This window comes from Larus michahellis, chromosome 3 (assembly GCF_964199755.1).
Source record: "Larus michahellis chromosome 3, bLarMic1.1, whole genome shotgun sequence".
In the NCBI taxonomy this organism is placed as follows: Eukaryota; Metazoa; Chordata; class Aves; order Charadriiformes; family Laridae; genus Larus; species Larus michahellis.
Genome location: NC_133898.1, coordinates 49381776 through 49405195, shown reverse-complemented (window position 1 = coordinate 49405195; position 23420 = coordinate 49381776). Strand labels below are relative to the sequence as shown.

Here is a 23420-nt window from a genome sequence, read left to right as displayed (position 1 = left end):
TTCCATATAAAGTACCCAAAGCGTGTGTGCATGCGCGCGCGCACACACACACACTATTATTCTGAATCCCAGACCGATACTGAAGTTACCTTGCAATAAGAAACATTAGTAGTTATTTAGGATTCCTGCTCAGACTTACGAGTTTAAAGAATAGGCCACTAAATAGGGTACTGACCAAAATGGGAAACAAGAAAGTCAACTTTAAGGGGTGGGAGAATGACAGAATTAAAAAAATCCTAGATGGTTAGAAAATCCTAGTTCAGTGCATCCCATGACCTGATGCTACAGGGACCTGTAACATCAGGTCCCTGCAAAACACTACAAGTAAGCTACAATGAATAGGGAGAGGAGGGAATTGCTACCTATCCAAACAAAGCAGTTATTTTTCCAGGTTGTAACTGACTAAAAGCCAAATCAAGTTACTACATAATACATGACTTGTCTTCACAACACTAAAATATCAAAGCATTTAGATGCCACCTTAAGCTCAGGCTTAGCCAGTCTTACTGTCAAATCAAAAAAACTTAAGTAATTTTACTTGAATTTTAAAAAATATCTACATTTTGCAGAGTCCACACGCAGTCCCATAGCTAAATCTCAATCACTGCTATCTTTTTCAGTGAAGAACGCTACTCTTCCAGCCCCTTTCAGAGGGCTCTTTTGAAGCACCAAATAAGAATATAAATGCAAGTCCTGCTGCCAGAAAGATCAAACCACTCCCCTCAGCTCTCAAATGAGTGCAAGTTTGCTAAAAATTATTTTCTTATCAAATATATCCTAGTCACTGAAAAAATGCCTCTGATATCAGTTCACATATTTGTTTAAAATGCAGAATTCGAAAAACAGAATCTTGATTTCTCCTTTAAGAACGAGGGTGCTGGGATCTCCAAGGTGAAGGCTCATTTTTGACTTTTCATTTCTTCAGATTTAAAGTGGTATTGCTTAGATAAAACTCTGATCATCTCACTTCACAGCACGTATAATAGCATAATATTTACTCAAAAAGAAAATAACTTGCATGTTTATATGTGAATTCCAAAACAAGAGTCTACAAGCAAGAAACCTCTTGAGACGGTACACAGTAATCCTCAGCAAGTGGGATGCAAACTTCAGCCACTTAAGCTCCTAAAGAAGTCTTCCCCAATAATGATCAAAACGTCAGTCACATTCCAAATACCACCTTGAGCAGACTGCTTCTCCCCTAGTATCTTGACTTCGTAAGCCCATTATGCTTACAAATGTTGTCTGAAGACAGTTTATGTGAAAGATCATATTCCTGTAGATCAACATATATGTAGAATAAAATTCTACAAAAGATCGATATCAAAACCAGCAATATCAAGATGTTCCTCCTCAACCGCAACTTAGGTGGTCCTAGAAATCACCATGCCTAGATGCAAAGAGGTCTATTCAAGGGAGGGAGAGAAGTATCATGCTTCTGTAATTGTGACCTTTGCTAGCAGATCTTGCTAACACTGAATAAATGGGATTTGTCCTGCCCTCTTGGTCAGAGATAGGATGATAATCTAAATCCAGATGACAGAAGGTCACAAGAGCCTCAGATTTTCCAGAAGAGGAAAAATAACTAAATAAAAAATACAACATATTAGCCTCAGATTTTATTTTTTTTTTCTAGTATCTATAAACACAGTAATAAAGCTTAAAAGATGACAGCTGAGGACAATGAGCAGGTAAATTGAAACTGAGGAAAAAAGCAGGAGACTTCGTAATTGGCTTAAAAGCCACTCAGAAGCTTTAGTTTTCTGTACTGTTTTCAGAGTTGCTTCAAGTTTTAAAATGCAAAAAAAGTGGTCTGAAATGGCAAAAATATATTAATACTTCTATTAATGCTGTGTTAAAGACAATAAAAAGCATATACTTCTGCAAATATTAAGAAAAGCATAAGATGCCACTAGGCTAAGAAGAGTCTTGTTTGGAAGCCTGAAGCAGCCATGGGGGGGAAGGAGGGGCAGGGAGGGGTGGAAATCGGATCTGAATGAAATGCAATTATCTGCTGGGCGCTAATTTGCCACTAAGAATCTTGTGCTTCTCTTGTTAAATACCATACTGCTAGTGCACCCTCTGCTTTGCTGAGAAGAGTGTGTATATAGACTCAGCTAAGTGCACTATTCAAATATTGTACGAAATAAAATTGGCTTAAGAGAGCCAGAGGAGGAATTTGAGAGAGAGTGAGCTATCACTTGTCGTATGGAGAGATCTAAAAATAAGATGGGGAATGAAGGACGCCTTCTTTGAACAAGTCATTTAAGATGATTTTCTAAGTAACTTAAGTACTGCATGTATATAGTGTTAAAAATCTAATAGTTTCATACAGTTCAATGACCTTCACGGAACACCAATACTGAAAGTTTAGGACTCCAGATGGCTATTCATTTAGTTTTTAAAATACACAAGTGTATTTTAGAAGTAATTCAAGAAGTAATCACTAACTAAAACTCAAGTTACCTCACATTCCATCCACAGTAGTGCACCAAGTAAAGGACTTCTCCACCTTCGATGTCAGAATCTTTAATACTAGCTTCATACATTTTTTGATTTTTCCCTCTTCCATACCGCACTTGGACTTTCATGCCCGGTGGATAGCATTCGAACTCTTCTTCCTCATTGTTATTGTTGTCTTCTTCCTCCTCCTCCTCCTCTTCCTCCTCCTCTGCTTCTTCTTCATCTTCATCTTCTTCCTTATTCGTGTCATCTCTTGAAAGGTTTAAAAAATTGTAGAGTTAATACGAGATACTTCATAAGCTTTTCAGTTCCAAACCACATATATTGATAAATATTGTGGATGCATTAGAGACTGGGAAACAGCAGGCTCCAAATATGTGAAACTGCACTACGGCCGAGTAATATCAGCAAAATAGGATATAGCAATACACACAAAATCCAGTGACTGTACGTAAGGTGCAAAAATGACTTGACTAAAAGAAAAAAAAATAATCCATCAAAATCTGTATGAGCAGAAGTTGTTCAAACTCATCTTTATATGATTTTTTCATGCAGTCCCTTTGTTTAAATATCATTTTTTCAGTTCAAACTCATCCTTCTCAATAAAGTTCCCCGAATTCCATTTTTCAAACTACGAGTTTTACAAGTGCTTCTTGAAACTCACTTCCCCGAAAGATCCTTCCTTTATTCTAAAAAAATAATCTTTATCTCAACACCTTGAAACAACTGCAACCAAAACCAGATTTTAGGCAAAGACAACCGACCTTATGTGAGATTATTTAGCAAATCAAGCAACCTGTGCTGATTTATGACCTTGTCACTCCTTGCCAATTATGCTAAAAGTCTTCTAAATATAAGTGAAACTTGCATTTAATTATTATATAAATACACAAGCAGGTGTTCACTGTTTTCAGAAGCTAATTTTGAATACATTTTTATATATTTGGACCAATTTTCAGAAGCATTCAGAATCCACAAATCTTGCTAGTCTGAGTCAATGGCAGCTATAGGCTGCTCGGTGTTCTGAAAATTCTCTCCAACCAGATTAAAGGGGCAGACCTACATTACAAAAGTTAATAGGGAAAATATACCTTTTAATCTTAAATAGCTTTACAAAACAGTATTAATGGCCCTCACATCATTCTAATCCCACACCGTGCAATACAGAACAGAGTAGGCCCACTTAGTAAATTCACAATAACCACAGACCACTAATAATTTAAAAAACTGAGATGTGGAACAGATGTGTTTGGATGTATTACAGACTGAGTAAGAAGAGAGAAGTGCTGCTCCAAGTCTGATTCACACCAATATTTAAGTTAACCCCACAAATACAAAAGTCTGTATTAATCATCTAAATTTTTCCACGAAATTTTCAGTAGAAAAAAAACGCAGATAAACCAAGCTACTTTATCTCTGAGAAAGGATCAAATGTCATTTTAATTATTCAAATGCTTCTTTGTAGAAGTAAAACTGCAGTATTATTACCTAATTAGCTGGCAAAAGAGGATTCACAACAATAATCTAAATTCAACTGTAGTGTAAACACAACTGATTTAATAAAATTACTTCAGGAATGAATGTTGCCACATATATATACACACGCACACAAAAATATATAAATACATATATATGTGTGCATACAGCACAAGATAAATGCTAAAAATTCCCTCTGTTGGTGTCTTAACTAAATCAAATCAATCACAGAAGATACATCTATTCAGGTATACATGGCATGGACCAGACAGTTTTGTTCTGGAAGGCTAAGATTTTCCATTTAGCATATACTTTCAGTGGGCTACTTTGCTAGTGAAGTTAAAACCACCAGATTTAAAAATGCAACATAAATGAATGAACTCACTTCATCTCCACTATACATCATATGGCAAAACTCACTTCCCAAAGAAATCACGAGTAAAGGTCCCCAAAGACTCAGATGCAAACTTCCTGAACAGAATTCCACAGCTAACAACAGAAAGCACCAACCAGTAATTTAAATTATACTCTCTGCTGCACTAAATCGAAACTCCTAGCTAACTTCAGCTTAACAGTTATTACCATACAAAAACTTGATGGCAAGGTTTTTTTAGAGCAGAGCCACCACTGCTCTGAGAACAAGATGAGCTTGTGATTTGCCATTACTAACAAGAGTTTTCAAAACTGTGAAGAACCAAATTTGGCCAGATTTCCCCCCCGCCCCCCCAAGAACTACTGTCACAGTCCTTGAACGCTGTCTGCAAAGAAAAGCATGCCTATAAGGGAGATGCAGGATTTTCCACACACTGGCAATTATGGTGCCAGTGGCTCTTTAGAAACCGACCAAGTTTGGAGTCTGTCACTTTAATCACTTTATGGCTTTCTTGGTGTCCCAACAGATATTCTACAAAGACACCATGACAATACCAGAACTTCTCTGGAAGACAGGTGTAAAACCCTCATTGTGAAGTTGAGTAACTTGGATGGACAAGTAGATGTGAAGAGCAGACTGTACACGGAGGGAATGTCAGGAAGCAAAAGCAAAATGGAAGTAGAGGAGGCTGCAATTAAAAAATGTTCTAAGGAGCAATTTGTTTAGCAATCATAAGCCAGAGATTTTAGGAAACCAAACAAAAGCAGAGAACATTCAGCATTTTCAAGCAGAAAAAACTCCAACATACTCGTATAGCTCCTGAACAAAAAAACCAATCAAACAAACAAAAAACCCAAACAAGTCCCACAAACCAAACCCGAAACATATTCCAGTGATTGCAAGGAAGAAAAGATATTATTTTACAAGGCCATAAAATAAGCTCAAACCTGGCAGTGAAGATGAAGAGAAGCCATAACTGCCATGTAATAGAGGTTTGTAAGAGAAAATTGTGATTGTAGCCAGCCAGCATGCACAGTCATAACTTCATTTGTCCACATCCGATGCATGAGAACATCGGATTTCCTTTAATGCTGTTTAGTCAAAATCCCATTGGGGGCAGGGGAAGAAATAAATAAACAAACAAGCCTCTTGGTAGCAGATAATAACTGTTAACTTAAAAACAGTACCAACCAATATTTGCCACAAAGCTGCAACAACCTGAACAACCCAAGCAGCAGCTGATGAAACAAGACAGCAGCAGATGTGCGTGCACACTGTACAGGAGACACAGCAATACAAGTGTAACTGTGTTCCAGAAACCAAAGCACCACCAGAAAGCTTATCATCACGAGGATTCTAAAGCATTTCCAATGATAACTGCAGACTAAAGAATGTCCTCCCACCATCTCCCACACAATGGGAACAGAAACCTTCAGAAGCAGGAAATTAACGAATTTAAATGCAGAAATATCTGTTAATGAAGTAAAACCATTAAAACGTTTAGATCATACAAATATTACTTATCATTAGTTACAAAGGACATTGTGAAATCATTAAAAGGCTGAAAATACCGCAAGTGTTCAAAAATACATTTAGGGCAGGCAATTCTCAGTCAATATAAAGATTTAACACCAACAAGCCCATAATAAGGGTAAGTGTATCAATGAATAGATGTTGTTAACAGATGAAACAGTGCATGCTGTTACACTACTAAAGGAACTGCAGTATCATGCAAACGCCTTTCAACCCACAGTCTCTGGCACTAAACACACCCGTTGTCACAAAGCCCGGGTGACACCTGAGACGGGTTGTGATGTGGAGCATTAGGTCTGGTTCCTAGGATCCCCGTTCTGCAGCAAACCTAACCCTACTCCAATACACTTCCCCTGACACACCATGCTGGCACGCACAGCAGGTGAGATGGCAAATGCAAGATTATTTTTTTTCAGGGGTTATTCTAAAACTTGAGGAAGCAAGATTATTTCAATTATTGGTTCAATTAAGTCATTACAGTTAATTGAACCACTAGCAGAAATAAACGCCAGTGTAATTGACACTTCAAGTTTAGCAATTAGCTTCTATTTTTGTTTCCCTCCTTTTTCCCTTTTTCTCATCCTAGAGCATTATTTAACCTCTGCTTCACATAATACAGAAGATGTCAAGTCTCCTTCATAGCCTCACTTTCTCAATCACAGCTGTATTAAGATTCCCTTAAGTTTTAAGGCAGAGAGGCCATTAAGATCTATATTTATGCCAAGACACTAAAATCTCATCTGTAGTTAAATAAAATGACAAAACCCCCAAAATACACCAGTGTTTGTCTTCTCTCTGAAGTTGCAAAGAAGACCTAAAAATAAAAGCTCCAAAGACTTCTGCCTACACACACAGAAAATCTGAATAAATGCACAGTTATGGTCCATCATTCTGAGGGAAGGGGAAAGGCACTAACTTGATCTGAATCCCATCTCAGGGTAGTGCAGTACACTTCAACCACGGAAGCATGTACCCAGTGTTTTCCTCTGCTGCTACAGAGAAGACAAATGAAAGGACCTCATGTTATTGCTTCTAATCATTCAGACAATTATTTTTTTAAGTATTTGGAAACATTCCTCAAAAGGATAAGGGATGGTTCAGAAGTCTGCCTGAGGAGTACAGCACTTTTCAATTTTATGGCACTGGTTCACACTCAGCCTGAAAACATCTAGTATTGGATGAATGTTTAAGGGCTCACCCAGGCACATAAGTCTCAGTGACAGCTACCATGGTTGTTAACCACGGTAGTGACCATAAGCTATGTAAAACGTGACGACAGAACCACTTTTTCCACATCAAAGATGACTCCCTTCCATTCAACGTGATGCACACACAGGACTGGTACATTTACACTGCCACTCTACACTTTATTACTGTGGGATTAGCAGCTTATTGCTGTATGAAAAGCAATCCACACGTCTATCTATGTATCAGTGCATGTTCTGTATTAAGAAAAAAATAAATTGATTAGACTGTTTCTGAAAATGTGACTATAGAAGAACTTCCCTCCCAATACAAAGGCAGCTGGAATATATAAATAGAACACACATCACAAATAAGAGCATAGAAATACGATCCTGTAAATGAAACTACCTAAGTACGTTTCTTAAAAATCTTTTTTTTTTTTTTTTTTGCATATACACCAACAGTCTAAGATTCAGAGCAGATGTTCACACCAACTGTGCAATGAACACGACATACTTCTCTCCCTTCTCCCAATCTAATCAATTCCACATAAACCTGAATCAGGCTGGAGAAAGCTATCTCAATATATAGCTCTCAACACTAATCCAGAAGCTAGAAGATATGCCTTGTGTATCAAATCTCCTTCACTCCAAAACATTTTAACCTTCCGGCTACCATTTTAGATTCACCACCATAAGCTTTGATATGTCATTTTAACAGATAAGGAACTGAAGAAAACATTGCCTCTACCAATCTGTTATCTCCCATATGTGAAATGGAGCTTCTGTCTATTACATAATCCCGTTGTAAACTGCTTTCAGAAAATCCCCATCAAGTGCTTCCAGAAAATTTAACTCTTGTACAAATAGAAGCCATTGCAAACACAGGCACAGCAGGTAGTCACCCTACCCTACAAGGGTAATAAACGCTAGTAAAACCCTTGATGCGAAACAATGCCCATCTTAACCTAGTTCTCAACTACTGTTTTTATTATTCCCAGCTCCCCCCTACTGCTTATAGGAGGTGAAATGCAATTACTGCACGTAAAAATGTATAAACAGCTCTAAGATTAAGATTTTTCCCTTGCACGTGAATGAATGGTTTAACTCCATTCAAGATTATTAGCCAAAGAGGTGTAGCATTTTCTCCTTTTGATACTGTCAAAATATGACAGTACCAATTCCCAGAAAACCATACCATGAAGACCGAAACTGGCAGTATGAGACAACCAGAAACGTTTAGATTTCTAAAGTATTCTTTAAGACCATTTGTTCATGCGTTCCTTGTAGGAAATAAAAAAGCAGGCAGTTTTCAAGAAGAAAAAAAAAAAATCCAAGAAGTTTTATAAGACCAAGTAAGAACCACTCGTGAGTACTGAAAATGACAGCCTGGTGAGAAAGGGCAAGGTAGGGATCCAGAGATGGCAGCCCCTCCTGGGGTTAGGGTTAAGGCAGCACCTCAGCCAAAAAAAAAGGAAAACACAAGAATAAAGCCTCTTGCAATCTTTCTGAACTGTAACTGGGATTACTTCAAAGTATTCTGCCTGGTCACCTCCAAAAATCTAAATACTACCAATATGCAACTCTGATGCATATTTTTGTTTGCAAGCAAAAATTATTATCTGGATTCTGAGCACTTAATCTTTCAGTCCAGTATGAAGTTCTTGGCAGTGGCCTGTCCCAGGTGCTTTAGAGCAAAGTGTTAAAAAAAGAAAAAAAGCTGAACAAACAGCAAACCAACGAAAAACCCTTGGCGTTGCATTAATCATCTGGAGAAAAAAAAATAAATTACTAGTATTGGTTAACTAGCAATTAACCTACACTTCAGTTCACAAACTGTATCTATTATGAAATTTTTAAAGACTTACTTTTTATTTTATTACCTTATATTAAAACCCCCACACCTTTTAAAAATTCTGCTAGGCTCCTGGCCTCAGTCTCTTGGGAACATGTTCAACTGTCTCCATTGTTCACTGTGTCAAAAAGCCCCTCTGTTCTCAATTTGTTGGCTTTGACTCAAGTCTTTAAATAGTTACAACAGCTAATGTTAGATGCTACAAAGGAAAATTTTACCAACTATGCAATGCTACATTTGAAGACCATTACTTCTACAGCACGAAGTTAGCAGGAACTTCAAAATAAGGAGGATTTTAAACTTTCTTGTTTATTCATTGACTAAGAACGAATACTCTTGTACATTAGGGAAAAGCATGGGTTTACAAAGCCATTTTTGTAAAGATCTCTCTGGGACAGGCCAGTGAGAAATAACACATTACTGGCTTTTTAAAACTGTTTTTATGACTACAAGTTGCCCAAAACTGTATCTAGCATATGCATCTCCCACTAGCCACAGAAAAAACAAGAAAAGCATGTAGAGAATAAGGGGCAAGCCGCCTTTGAATTTCTATTCTCAGTGTTCACGGATACAAAAGCAGGCAAGAAACAGGCACTCTGGGGAAGAAAGGATGAGAACCATATTCAGCGTTTCTTCCTCTTCATCATATTGTTAAAGTCTGTGCAGAAGGGACCACAGGATTCAAGTGATAGCAATCTCAAAGAGTTGAGACACATGGGACTGCACAGACAAATAAAACCTGTGGAAAATAAACAACGCTGGCTTCCAGTAGTACTTCCCGAGATCTGGAAGCTGGGAACTAGATTCAATCCACCCAACAGAAATTCAGCAAGAAGAAACCCAGTTTTTCTGTCCTCTTGGTTCCTTGTATCTATACACAAATAAGCTACATGAAGATGCCTTAAGTCCTATAGACATAAATTCAAACAGCAAACTCTACAAGTTTGCCTTATATAATACTAGATTTCATTTGTTTGGCTAACCGATTAGAACTGTGAAAGACAGTTAGTCCATAGCTTAAAAAAAGTTGCAGGAATATATTTTAAATACACTGACAAAAATTCAGTCCACGGTGACCTATTTTGATTGTATTTGGGGTATTTTGTGTGTGTGTGAGATTAGTTTTCCACCTCCAAAAATGCACTTTTCATTTTGCATTTCAGTTCAACAAAAAACTGAAACTACAGCATTTCCACCTCTGTATAACCTTTTCCACTTCTAACCCATACAGTTGGCAACAGGGGGAGTACAACGTCTAGTACAACGTCCCCACCAGCACACCAGGCTCACAAAACCCTTTATGCCTTTATGGTATAAATACTAAAAACATTTTTTTAGCATTTAGCATGACAGTGATATATTAAAAAAACTTTTAAAGCTGATACAAGTGCATTTTGTACTTCGTCTCAATCTCTGAGGGAAGTATGGAATCATACTAGCAGCACTACTACACTACTACTACTTATAAATGCTTACAGACTATTAACTGCTACAAATGTTTCATTTTTGTTAAATTATTACTTGAAGCATATCCCCAGCAATGACCACATCACCACCTACCTCTATTTTTAGAGCTACGCTTTCTATTCTAAGCAACTCGTTACAATCTTTCATGAATCACAATAGCAAAATACTAGTTAGAAGTTTTTACTGGATGAGTGAAGAGAAGTAGAGAGAGAACTCCTCACTCAATTACAATCAGATGAATTGGGTAAAATTAAGAGGAAATAGTATTTTCTACAGGTTTTTGTGGTTTTCGTAAATAAAAAGTAAGAAAACTCATAACATTTTTTAATGTCACAAATAACCCAAGTGGACATGAATCAGTATTTAAAAAAAAAAAGAACAAACCCATAATAAATGATTACTGAAAAGCAAATGCAGCTTATAATTTTACGTACCACTTACTATAGCAGCATGGTAAGTATTAAGCCACTGTACTTTCCAAGTATATAAATAAACACGAAGTAATGTCACAAATATAAGCATATACAAATATACAATTTAGGGAACTTTAAAAAAACTGCTACTCTCTCAGCACTGCAAAGTTTTTTTAGTTATATATTTTGAAAGTATCATTGCAAAATCAGTCCTCAGTAATTCCGAAATTCTAGCAAACCTGTTACATTACAACTCACCTAGTTCACCTTAAAACTGGCAAATGTAATAAATTCCAGCAACTGGTCTTTTAGAAAAGAAAAATTCACATACGATACAAGTGAAATCACATCCATAGAGAATGGGCTCTTCTAACTGAGTTCAGACAAATTTGATTTTTCTGTATTCTGCATTTCTGAGTTACAGAAATTGCCAATGTAATCTCACTGAAAATATTTAGGAAGACAAAAAAATTTTACAGAAGGATCCTTCCAGAATCTGTTATATGGAAATCAAAACCCTTAATAAAATAAAAAAGAACTATTACCAATGAATCAGGAATCAATATACTGAACTACGTCATTCTGTCGCAACTCTTAATAAGGGCCAGAAAAAGCATTAAGAGTTAATGATATTTAGACAGAAAGTTAAGACAGCTGATCAACTAAATAGCAAAGATTGCTGGAATGAACAAGGGAATTAGTGGTCACGCAACAGCTGGTATTAAGTACAAAAAAACCCTCATCCCTGATATACAGATTGCCATGAAAGTATAAGGAGGTGTCATTATCTGCTTTCCCTCTTGTAATAGCTTCTCCCTTAAACGTCTGTTACTGGGTTTTGTTGAAGACAAGATACTGTTTTAAGAGACCTTCAATCTGACCTGTAATGGCCATTTTTGTGTTCTTATCACTTGAAATCATACTGTATGAAGGTCCTAATTGCAAGAATATAAATTGTTAACACACTGGGGATTAGTGGGGACTATATACTGTTTTAAACTTCATAATTTTTTGCGTGGCTGCCAAAAAACACTTGAGTTTTTCTGCACTGAAACAGGAAAACCTGCCCATTCCATAAAGGAAATGGGAGATCACCTGCACACATCCATTGATTACATGGCCCTGAGCATCCCTATTACTTCAATCTCCTACTTCCAAAACTCCTGCCAGAATCATGCCTACTTAATGGCAAAGCTGTTAATAAGCAGCGCAAGGTACTTCCATCTTTTCCCATGTTACCCACAACACACCACTGTCCAACAGCAAAAAGTGGAAACTGCAAGTTTGTGATATACTTGTACCAAAATTAAGTAGACAAATACTACTGGCAATGGCTGCAATATTTTTGTCTTAAATCAAATAGTCACCTATGCTTTATACGTTCTTTTCTCACTCAGCTTATTAAGATGCCTTTCCCTCCCCCCCATCCCGCAAATAAGATCCACGCACTTCAATGGCCCTACCCATGACAAAGTTAGGAACATACAGGTGTCTGGAAGATACTAATCTAATTCACAACAGGGATGTCTGATTTGAAGTTCAAATTACAACAGTAAAATTTAATGAACACACTTCAGATGCCTTTGCTGATTATAAGCAGTGTAACTTACCCAGATTTTTCTTTTTCTTCAGCATCTGCATTTACAGTAGGATTTTCCATTTCTTTAATCTTCTCCTCCTCTTTATCTTCTAATTTGGTTTCATCTTCAGTTTTGATTACATTTAAGTCCTTTTCTTGATCCGGCTGAGTATACACAGAATCTGGCAAATTTTTTTTGTTTCCCTAGGATAATAAAAGCTTTAGTTAACTTCCAAGATGAAATAAAAATACAAAGGATTTAAGAAGAGGCAGACAAAACACACTGAAGTTATATGAGAAAAAAAATCTAGAGTCTGGGGCTTGTTCTAAATTTACAGCACCTCCGCTATTTTTCCTTCTGAAAATCTCAAGCTAAACATAACAGACTTTGAAGTTGCAGCCACTGTCCTAGCTAGTTTTGTCACAATGATATAGGCATGCTGCTCTTAGACCTGAACGACAAAGCAATCCCTAAGGCCAACATTTCACAGGGTATGTTTTCACCGAGGATTCAGAGATATCAGTGAATACCACCCAGTGTTCACCCCGGAGTTAGTCCCAGCAGACAGACGTGCGCTGGCTGCCACTGTTAGGCAGAAGCATTACAGTTGTGTTGCAACACTGACCCGAGGAGCCGCACTGCTTCCAGAGCAAACTGCTAAGCCTGCACAGCGCAGCACTTCAGCTTACCACCCTGCACTTCCTTTGCTAAAACCACTGCGTCAACACTGGATTTTGCAAAGCTATAAACCTTTGTCTCTCTAGACCACTGAACTACATTAGATGACTGTGTACATCATATGGCCCAGGTCTTTGTAGAGCTTCACTGGTTTCACTGGAGCAAAGAAATAAATGCAAGATTTATGAGGGCTTAAAAACACGGCTAAATGCAAAATAAAAGCATCAGCACTGTAGTTAGCTGTGAGCGTGCATTACCCAGGTCAGGATAAAGCTGCACACTAATTAGTCTCCATTTGACCTGGGAGGCCCTCAAACTTGTGGAATGTTGCAGCTGCTTCCTAGCAAGTCAGACATTTTGACATCATGATCCCCTAAAACAGGCACCTAGGGATAAATATGGCTCAAATGTGTTGGTTTGAGTTCAGTTTACAGCACGTTTTTGTCTTGTTTTAAATCCATTATGGACATGTCAATCTTGACATGAACTCAAGGTTATCAACACACCACCTAACTTTTTAAACAGGCTATAATATGAACATTAAAATATTTTACCAGAACAGAGGGCTTATCATTTTCTTTACTTTCATTATCATTCTCAGCTAACTTTTTTTCTTCTTGTTGTACTAGTGTTACTTCCTCCTGCTTGCGCTCCTCCTTATCCACTTTTATTTCTTTTACATCCTGCTCTGGTTCTTCACGTGTCTTCAGTTCTTTTTCTTTTTCACAGTCTTTACAAGGTTTGCTTGTGACTTTCTCTGGCAATGCCATTTGAAATTCAATGTTAGCTGATGTACAATACTCTTCAAAACCATAGAGATATCTAAAAGAAAAAAATTGCTTGGGATAAGCAAGTTTGTTTCAAGAAAGAACATGCCACCTAGCCGAAGCTAAACATGAGCAGTATGTTTAAAACCTAAAAAGCTGCATTATAACTAAAAAGTTATGGACTTTATGCATATTACCACTACCACAGGATCACATCAGTTCATTCTCATGCTGTTTTAGCACGAACTTCATGGTTTTATTACTTACTTCTTGTATGCACATTTAACATTATATCCTGCAGCTGAATTCAAGACAGGGATTCCAAGATCTTGATAAACTTGCTTCCACACTGCTCCACTTTCAATCTGTTAAAGAAAATGAAGCCATGCTTTTTGAATTAACTCACTGACACAAAAGGGACTAATTCGTCAACGTTTACAACTTTGGAAAATAATTATAAGACATTTCCTCTGATCTATAAAATAACTATCACACACACAGTTACTTCACTGTAATGCAAACTGTAGTCTAATGTAACTACTTTAAGCAATTTAGCATTTCTGCATTTCAGTAAGCCGGAGCAGGCTCTCCTCTCCAGGTGGTAATAAAACGAAAGAAAATACAAGGATGAAAAAAATCAGTACGTATTGTACATCAGTACAATAATTTTTATTTTCTATTTAAAGTAATTCTTAACTATCAGAGCTAGAATTTTAATTAAATAGGAAAGAAAAAATTCATACAAAACATTAACAATACTCAGCCCTGCCAGTATTGCACAGATACAGTGGCTACCAGTCTTTCATTATGTCCTTAACATGCCCTTTGATGTCAAAAGTTTTGCGACAGTGTGATATGCTCATTTCTAACCATCTGTGAAGGTAAAGCAGATGTACTGCAATACCCAAGTACAAGATCCTCTCCTGTATATCAGAAAGGTGTCACTGCACAAACATACCTCCTCAACCGACAACCTAAATCCACGGGAAGCAGTCCAAAGCAATAACAGAATCTGCTTGGCCATGAATTCCATATGTTTCAATTACTGCTGCAAGACCAATCCCACTAATGCCAGCCAGCACATTCTTCTATATACTGCCCAGAATAGATAGGATTTAAGGGCCTCACATCAGACCTTAAACCATATTACTTGTCTTTGAGATTTTATTGAGCAGTGACTCTTTTCACTTTCTGAGGTAACAACTTTATCAGCCAAACATTTTTGAAATATCACAAAAACACGCATGCTGGATGATTTTATGCAGCAATAATGAAACATACTAAGTAGATGTGTAACAAAAATAAACAGCATCCTCAGATTTTTATGGCTCTGGAATACTCATCGTACTAATACTCACGTTATCAAATCCTCCAAGCTTGTGTACAAGTCTGAATAATTTGAAGAGATTCAAATTTCTATATCCCAATACAGGTCGTTTGTTAATAGGAGTCCCTGTGAACAAAGACAGTTATTACAGTGTTTTGAAGTATTTTTTTCAGAGTAACATGAAATCCACATCATATGCACTACTACACTATTAATACAGTATTGTAAACCCCAGCCTCTGACCGCTTCAGGGCATCTGGTACTTTCTCTTCATGAAACTAAACAAACTCAGGAGTCTTTAATAACCCATTTTTCTTGTAGTTCAGTACTGTAATTTAATTCATACTTATGCATTCTTCCACATATTACTGAACATGCACAAATGATGCAACTTTTCTTGATACCTATATTATACATATTTTTATTTTACCTGCTGAAACAGTTACATCTAAAAATACCAGCATACTCCTTTCACTACAATCCCACAATGCTTCAAAGAAATGAAACTTCCTATGCTACTGTACTAGCAGTAGCTACCACATTGTCATCACTTGTAAACAGTTCCTTAACTCATCTTCACATGTAATTAAAAAGATACTCATTTAACTAGTTATAATACTCATTTAAATATAAAAAACCTTCACCTCTGCCTCCACAGACACTGTACTTTTCTTGCAGTGTATAAATACCTGGTAAAGATTTAATATAATAAATGGCATTTCCTTTTAAAAACATTTCAGTCTACCTTACCGACAATGCTCATGCATCTAAGTGATCAGGATTCACATAAGAAAATTAGCACAAAGTAAATGCTTTTTCCATAATCCTAAGAAGTGGAAGGGTGGTTAATTTTTATTTTACTGAAGTATTTTAAAGTTATTAAACTGAGCATATACATCAATATGATTGAGGATATTAAATGTTTGATTATACACACTATAAGTACAAAGTAGAAAATATACTAGGATATAGGAGGTACTACCCATTTATTTCTGAAAGCAGGAATAAGTGACTATTTTAGAAGAGTCAAGTGACAGACATCTTCTAAATAGTGGGGAAGTCAGAAGTGATGAATACAGTCTCATTGTTTTCAAAACTGAACGGCAAAGCGCTACTAGTTTACAGGCTCAATTCTTTAAACTACTGCTAAGCAATACATCTATCTTCAGCTTCTACAAGTCAAAGATTAAAATGCCTACCTCTGTCTTCCATGAACTTGTATAACTGCTGAAGAAAGTTCTCTCGTTCCTCGGGAAATGGCTCTATTTCCTCCTGTTTAAAGTAATGCACATAAGAAAATTATCAACATTTTCAGTTACAGTCCTTCATTAAGAAACATACAGCATAATAATTTAAGTTCAAATGTTCAAGTTTGTTTTACTGCAGTCAGCAGCAGGATACTATACCAAGAGACACATGCTCTCAGTGTTATGCCACATGGAAGTTCCTTTTATAAACTACAAACAGTTTTTCTAAAGTGATAAAATAACTGTCAAGACACATTGAAATTGGATTTTTGATTGGTCATTGAAGTATCGTAAGTGATACCATAAATCAAGACGCACTCTCAATTTTGTCCATTTACGCAGAAAGTCTGGGAGACTCCACGACTAACTACCCAGAGATTATATCCAAAATCTCAGGTCTATTTCTCCTGCAGTTAAGCGACTCCTTGATGCCTGGATATGCTGTATCACTTGCAGGGATGAAGTGAAAGAGGAAATGGTGCTTGCACTTTCTTCGGAGTTCTAATCCACAGTACTGGCAAACCGCAGCCAATGGCACTGCATGCATACTGCCATGGGTACCGGCTGAACGCACGGTGAGCAGGATCAATCCCAGAAATGAAATTACGATGGATGTTTTGGATGCTTAGTTCATTGTACTAATAAACTTTTGTATTAGATTTACTTAGATTAATAAACAGTGGAGTTTCATAACAAAGCACTATGGCTTATTTTGTAACATCTCATAATTTCTACAGGAAATGTGACTTGCCACAACCGGTAGCTGTAAGATATTAATATAATCAGAATTCTTAGAAATTCTGATGACTAAACTACTTCAAAACAGTATGCCAAATATAAATTGATAATTTTTTGCATACTTTTTTTAATACTACCTGTAAAGTTTACAAAAATAATAGAAGTTATTCAGTGTATCTAAAATCAACTATTTTTCTTTAGTGTATTTTCATTCCATGTTTTTCTTTTACATTCTTCAACAGTCTCCTTGTACTAAATATTAAAGCTTCGCCTACCCTGAAGCAGGGAGACAAAACATATGGTCTTTAAAGTTATAGCAAGACAGTTGAGAAATCAATAGAAACAGAATACCATTATTAAACACAACAGAAGAAAAAAAAGAAAAAAGAAGAAAAAAAAAGAACAAACAAAAACCCAAAACCCCCACAACATCTGCTGAAGCTATTTAGTAAAGAGATGGATGGCTGGAAATAAGGTCAAGGAAGGCTGTAACTATTACCAGTGAGTAGGGTTTTCTCATTCTATACTTTCTCTTCTCCATTAAATGCACTTGGAGGACATATCAGAGCAAACAGGCAAAAAATTAAGAACTGGTATTCACAATATGCTGAAACACTTGTCATTTAGGTATAATTATCAGCAGAAATGCAATGGAAGTATTCCACGGTCTTGGAAAAGCAATACAAGAGGAAAGTCTCTGCAAGGGGCATTACGCGACGAGCATCTATCTGATAACCCAGTATACCAACAGACCTCAGAGCAGGCAACTTCAATGAGCAGGAAGAACAGGCTGGGTAGAGAACTGCAATCAATATACTAGATACACCCTCACAGGCTGGGGGCATCAGAAATCAGGCACATCTACCAATTAGCAAATAGCACCTAGGTATGAGGTGATGCTGCAGCCCTGCATATAGTACAGACAAACGCCTGGTTAAGAACATTCACATTTCACAGGCAAAGGTAGTAAAGGAAACACTGATAGCAAGCAAAAGATTCAGCTTGCAATTGTAAAACTTGAATGTGGCCATAGAGAACAAATGACTTGAGAAGAATCACTACAATTTTGGAGTTTATTTTTGTTTGGTTTACTCTCACATGACAGGTACTTGGAAAGGGCTTTTACCATCACATGCTGGATCGTAGCAAAGAGATCATGAGCTCCTACTTGGGTTTCTCATGTTCCTCACTAACAAGAGAACACTTGCCATAACAAAATAGTCCCACACAGCATTTGGTGGTGGTGGCGGGGCAGTCATTGAACTAAATCTTCATGAAACCTAACAAAGATTTTAAGAAGGAATGTATGCTTTTTAAATACTAGTGGAACTAAAGTAAAGGATACTAGGGGAACTAAAGTAAAGGATACTAGGGGAACTAAAGTAAAGGATACTAGGGGAACTAAAGTAAAGGTGATGAACAGGCTGAATAAAACACTGTCACTACTTTCTCACCGTAAGATCCAATGCCTGAAGCGTACTCTTAAGTCTCAAACGCAATAATCCAAAGCAATGCCAGAATTGCAAGTGGATTGAAGCAGGCATATCATAATCTGTCATCTTTGCTTATTTCTAAGTTAGACAACCACAGTGCTAGCAGGTCACTCTGCAGTTTCTGATGTATCTGTCCATGTCACAAAGGTAAAAGAAAGTGACTTATATGTACAATAATGAAATCCAGAAAAGCAGCAACATGCTTTTTGCAACATATAAAATTCACACAGTATTACAGCCCAGCACTAGAAGAGAGGGTCTTTTATCTACCATCAGATTTAGTAAAGGAAAGGAAGGCAGTTTTCCAGTCTCTTCCATTTCCGGGGGGGGGGAGAAAAAGGCAACACATCTTCTCTTCTTAAAGGAGAAGTAGAGAGAATTTGCATGAAAACTCCTACCTATATAGGACAGGAGCATCTATATACATATATGATATATTTATGTAGGAGCATCTATATATCTATAGGAGTGTGTGTAAATAGGATTAGAGCGTCTATATATGAAGCCTGCAATGACATATATAGGAGTTTTGTATTGGTCTGCTTTTGTTCTTGTTCATGGGTACCAGTGAGGGCTACCAGTGAAAATTTTTCCTGTCCTGGAAAGCACTAGAACAATTTGCAGGTGGATAACAAAGTCCCAAGAGCAGGCCCACAGGTCCTGACTGAGAAGAGATGCTGCTTGATAGCCAGGAGGTTACAGGCACAAACTAATAAATAAAAAAGAGATGAGGCTGCAGAAACTACTCAGAAGGGGGTGGACAGAAGGCATGCATGCCATTGAACCCTGAGGAGACAGAAGAAAAAAAAAAGAAAAAAAAAATATTTTGCCTCTGTTTTAGAAACCTCATAGTTCAGCAGGTGACTGAAACATTGAATACTGGAGAAGAAATTATCACAAGAGATGTCACAGTAAATCCTCAAATATTTGCCTGAGATGAGATCTTCATATCTAGCACACAAAAATACTAGCTTATACAACATCACAGGCAACTAAGAGGAGCTAGAGAGAAGATGTAAAAAGGGGTACAAGGTCAAATATTTACAAATGCTGTAGCTAGACTGTGAATTTTTCAACTAAAAGTAGCGAGGGAATGATGACTATATAAAGATTGTGTGCCAGCCTGCATAGGTACAAATCCATACACATTCATCATGCCCAAGAACCTGCTCTGAAAGTTCACGAATTGTGCTGAGCCCAAGGAAGTCCTCCTTGCTTCTCAAAATACTAAGCAGACTATAGCCCCTTGCAAAGTGGGCTTTATAACTTCTGATCAGAGCTGGATAGCCTCCTCTGAGCTTGAAGAAGAGGCAGAATCAACTCATGAGCATGGAGAGGTGGCAGCATTTTTACTTCACACCTTTGCAGTCTCCCAACAAATCTTAAAATAAAGAAATGAATGAATAAAAGATGGAACGCCATCTTCTAGTATGCCAGAGCCACAATCTCCAGGGAGGATGTACTGAGAGAAAGACCATAAACCCATTTAAGACCCAAACCAGTTCAGTTTCTCCAATTACACTATTGATAGGAATTTAAGTCTACTGCATTATTGGCACTTGCATAATAAATTAGAGAACAGCTCTCAAACCTTAGTGAGAGAAAAAGTGGTAATGGGCAGACAAAGATTTTGAAAACCACCAGAAGGTAGAGAGGAAGTAAAAGATTCAAAAGCCCCTCTTCCAGCCTCACAGCCAGCTGTAAAATAAAGTTTTTTTCTATTCATTTTCTTCTTTCCTCTTTGTCTTCATTTTTTTCTGGACAGGAGGCTGGGAGGAAAGAACAGGTAATCAGAAAACCAAGCCATGAGGTAGGGCTCCATACTTCCAGGACAAAAGAGAAAAGAGTGGAAGAGGAGTGCATTGGTTAATGCCTTAATTGAAAGCTCTTTTGCTTCTTTACATCAGGGTAGCCAGAGAGATAACTTGTAGGGAAGCAATTTTTCAGTAGACCAGGATAAAAGAGAGCTACAAGAACTCAGATTTCTTGGTAATTATCTAAAGGTTTCAAAATCTCTCACTTTTCACCACTCCAAAACCAGTAAACTCCATTGTCTACAGCTAGAAGCAGGGAAAGAACAGTGCGAACTACTTGCAATATCTGCTTTACAAGGGGACCTACAGCTGTAGGCCTAGCACAGCAATTTGGGGACAGGAAAGGGTAAGGCAGAAGGGGAAGGAGGACAGGGTGACATAGGCACAAGGGAAGAGGAGACAACAGCAGAGCCATGCCAGCCTAGTTTGGTTTATTTTTCAAATATGTCAAGAACACAGGTCAGTAACAGTTTAGAGGTGGCTCCTCAGCTGGAGCTCCTGTGTAAAAGGCAGCAAACTTCTGTGGCTTGGAATTAGTGGTAAGTCATGGGTATGTACTGGGGTAACAGCTCTATAGCCAGGAGAAAAGTTTATCACCATTTATGTGAGCAGCTATTTACATTAGCATTATTTTAGCACGCACAGAACTCATTCCATGGCCACAAAGGGGAAAATAAATCAACACGGTCATATCATACAATAAAACAGATGCAAGACAACCTACGGAGGGAAACTACACCCTTCTGCACACTACAACACACTGCATTATTATAGAAAGGCAAACAACTGTTTATCTGCAGTGACAGTGAACTACAAACTGGAAACCCATCTGGGACATGACTGACACGTATGGAAAAAATCAGGAGGGCCAAAGCCCAGCTAGAACTAAACCTGGCTTCTGTTGTCAAGGACAACAAAAAAAGTTTCTATAAATCTATTAGCAATAAGAAGAGGACTAAGGATTATCTCTGTCCTCTAGTAGATAGGGCCGGCAACATAGTGACCAAGGATGAGGAAAAGGCTGAGGTACTTAATGAAGTCTTTGCCTCAGTCTTCAGCAGTAGGACCAGTTGTTCCCTGAACAACAGACCCCTGAACTAGAAGACAGGGATGGGGAGCAGAATGAAGCCCCTGTAATCCAAAGGGAAACGGTGAGGGACCTGCTTCAGCACCTGGAGGTGCACAAATCTATGGGGCCGGATGGGATCCACCCAAGGGTATTGAAAGAGCTGGCGGAGGTGCTCGCCAGGCCACTTTGCATCATTTACGAGCAGTCCTGGACAACCGGGGAGGTCCCAGCTCACTGGAGGTTAGCAAATGTGACACCCATCCACAAGAAGGGCCGGAAGGAGGATCCGGGGAACTACAGGCCAGTCAGTCTGACCTCGGTGCCTGGAAAGGTCATGGAACAGATCCTCCTCAGTGCCATTACACGGCACATGCAAGAGAACAGGGTGATCAGGCCCAGTCAGCATGGGTTTGTGAAGGGCAGGTCATGCCTATCAAACCTAATATCCTTCTATGATAAGGTGACCCACTTAGTGGATGAGGGAAAAGCTGTGGATGTTATCTACTTGGATTTTTGCAAAGCTTTTGACGCTGTTTCCCACAGCATTCTCCTGGAGAAACTGGCTGCTCATGGCCTGGACAGGTGTACTCTTCGCTGGGTAAAAAACTGGCTGGATGGCCGTGCCCAGAGAGTGGTGGTAAATGGAGTTAAATCCAGTTGGTGTCCGGTCACAAGTGGTGTCCCCCAGGGCTCGGTGCTGGGGCCGGTTCTCTTTATCTCTTTATCCATTGATAAAGATCTCATCCAGATCTTTATCAATGATCTGGATGAAGGGATCGAATGCACCCTCAGTAAGTTCGCAGATGACACTAAGCTGGGCGGGCGTGTTGATCTGCTTGAGGGTAGGTTGGCTCTGCAGAGGGATCTGGACAGGCTGGACCGATGGGCTGAGACCAATGGTATGAGGTTCAACAAGGCCAAGTGCCGGGTCCTGCACTTGGGTCACAACAACCCCATGCAGCGCTACAGGATTGGGGCAGAGTGGCTCGAAAGCAGCCCGGCAGAAAAGGACCTGGGGGTGTTGGTTGACAGCCGGCTGAATATGAGCCAGCAGTGTGCCCAGGTGGCCAGGAAGGCCAACAGCATCCTAGCCTGTATCAGGAATAGTGTGGTGAGCCGGACTAGGGAAGTGATCATCCCCCTGTACTCGGCACTGGTGAGGCCCCACCTCGAGTACTGCGTTCAGTTTTGGGCCCCTCGCTACAAGAGGGACATTGAGGTGTTGGAGCGTGTCCAGAGAAGGGCTACAAAGCTGGTGAGGGGTCTGGAGGACAAACCTTATGAAGAATGACTGAGGGAGTTGGGGTTGTTTAGCCTGGAGAAGAGGAGGCTGAGGGGAGACCTCATCACCCTCTACAACTACCTGAAAGGAGGTTGTAGAGAGATGGGGGCTGACCTCTTCTCCCTGGTGACAAGTGATAGGACGAGAGGAAACGGGTTCAAGTTCTGTCAGGGGAGGTTTAGATTGGATATTAGGAAACATTTTTTCACTGAAAGGGTTATTAAACATTGGAATAGGCTGCCCAGGGAGGTGGTGGATTCACCATCCCTGGAGGTGTTTAAAAAAAGGGTAGATGGGGCACTTAGGGACATGGTTTAGAAGTGGTTTTTGTCAGGGTAGGTTAAAGGTTGGACTTGATGATCTTAAAGGTCCCTTCCAACCTCAGCAATTCTATGATTCTATTCTATGACATTATAGCCCAGGAATTAATATTACCCTAAGAAACCCGAAGTTCTTCATAAGTAAAAAAAAAAACACAAAACTTTGCCTTCCAATACTGAAACAGCATTTGCAAAGTAAAGGACAGTCTGGATTTACATACAGTTGCAAGACATAATTGGTGATGTTTTCAAAGCAAACAGAAAGAGATCTTTGTTTTAAAGTTATCAAAAATAATTTAAGCACCACATGTCCTTTTTCAGAAACACCTTAAACGTTTTTT

General features: G+C 38.4%; 1 protein-coding gene across 1 annotated transcript in view; it reads right to left on the bottom strand.

The window, feature by feature from the left end:
• ARID4B (AT-rich interaction domain 4B) overlaps window positions 1–23420 on the bottom strand; it is a 95615-nt gene that overhangs the window by 19519 nt on the left and 52676 nt on the right. Inside the window, exons 12-17 of the mRNA XM_074580095.1 lie at window positions 16316–16388; window positions 15148–15242; window positions 14057–14154; window positions 13577–13844; window positions 12375–12547; window positions 2467–2715 (exon numbers count right to left, since the gene is read on the bottom strand). Coding sequence (XP_074436196.1) covers window positions 2467–2715; window positions 12375–12547; window positions 13577–13844; window positions 14057–14154; window positions 15148–15242; window positions 16316–16388 — 956 coding nt within the window. The remainder of the gene's footprint in view (window positions 1–2466; window positions 2716–12374; window positions 12548–13576; window positions 13845–14056; window positions 14155–15147; window positions 15243–16315; window positions 16389–23420) is intronic.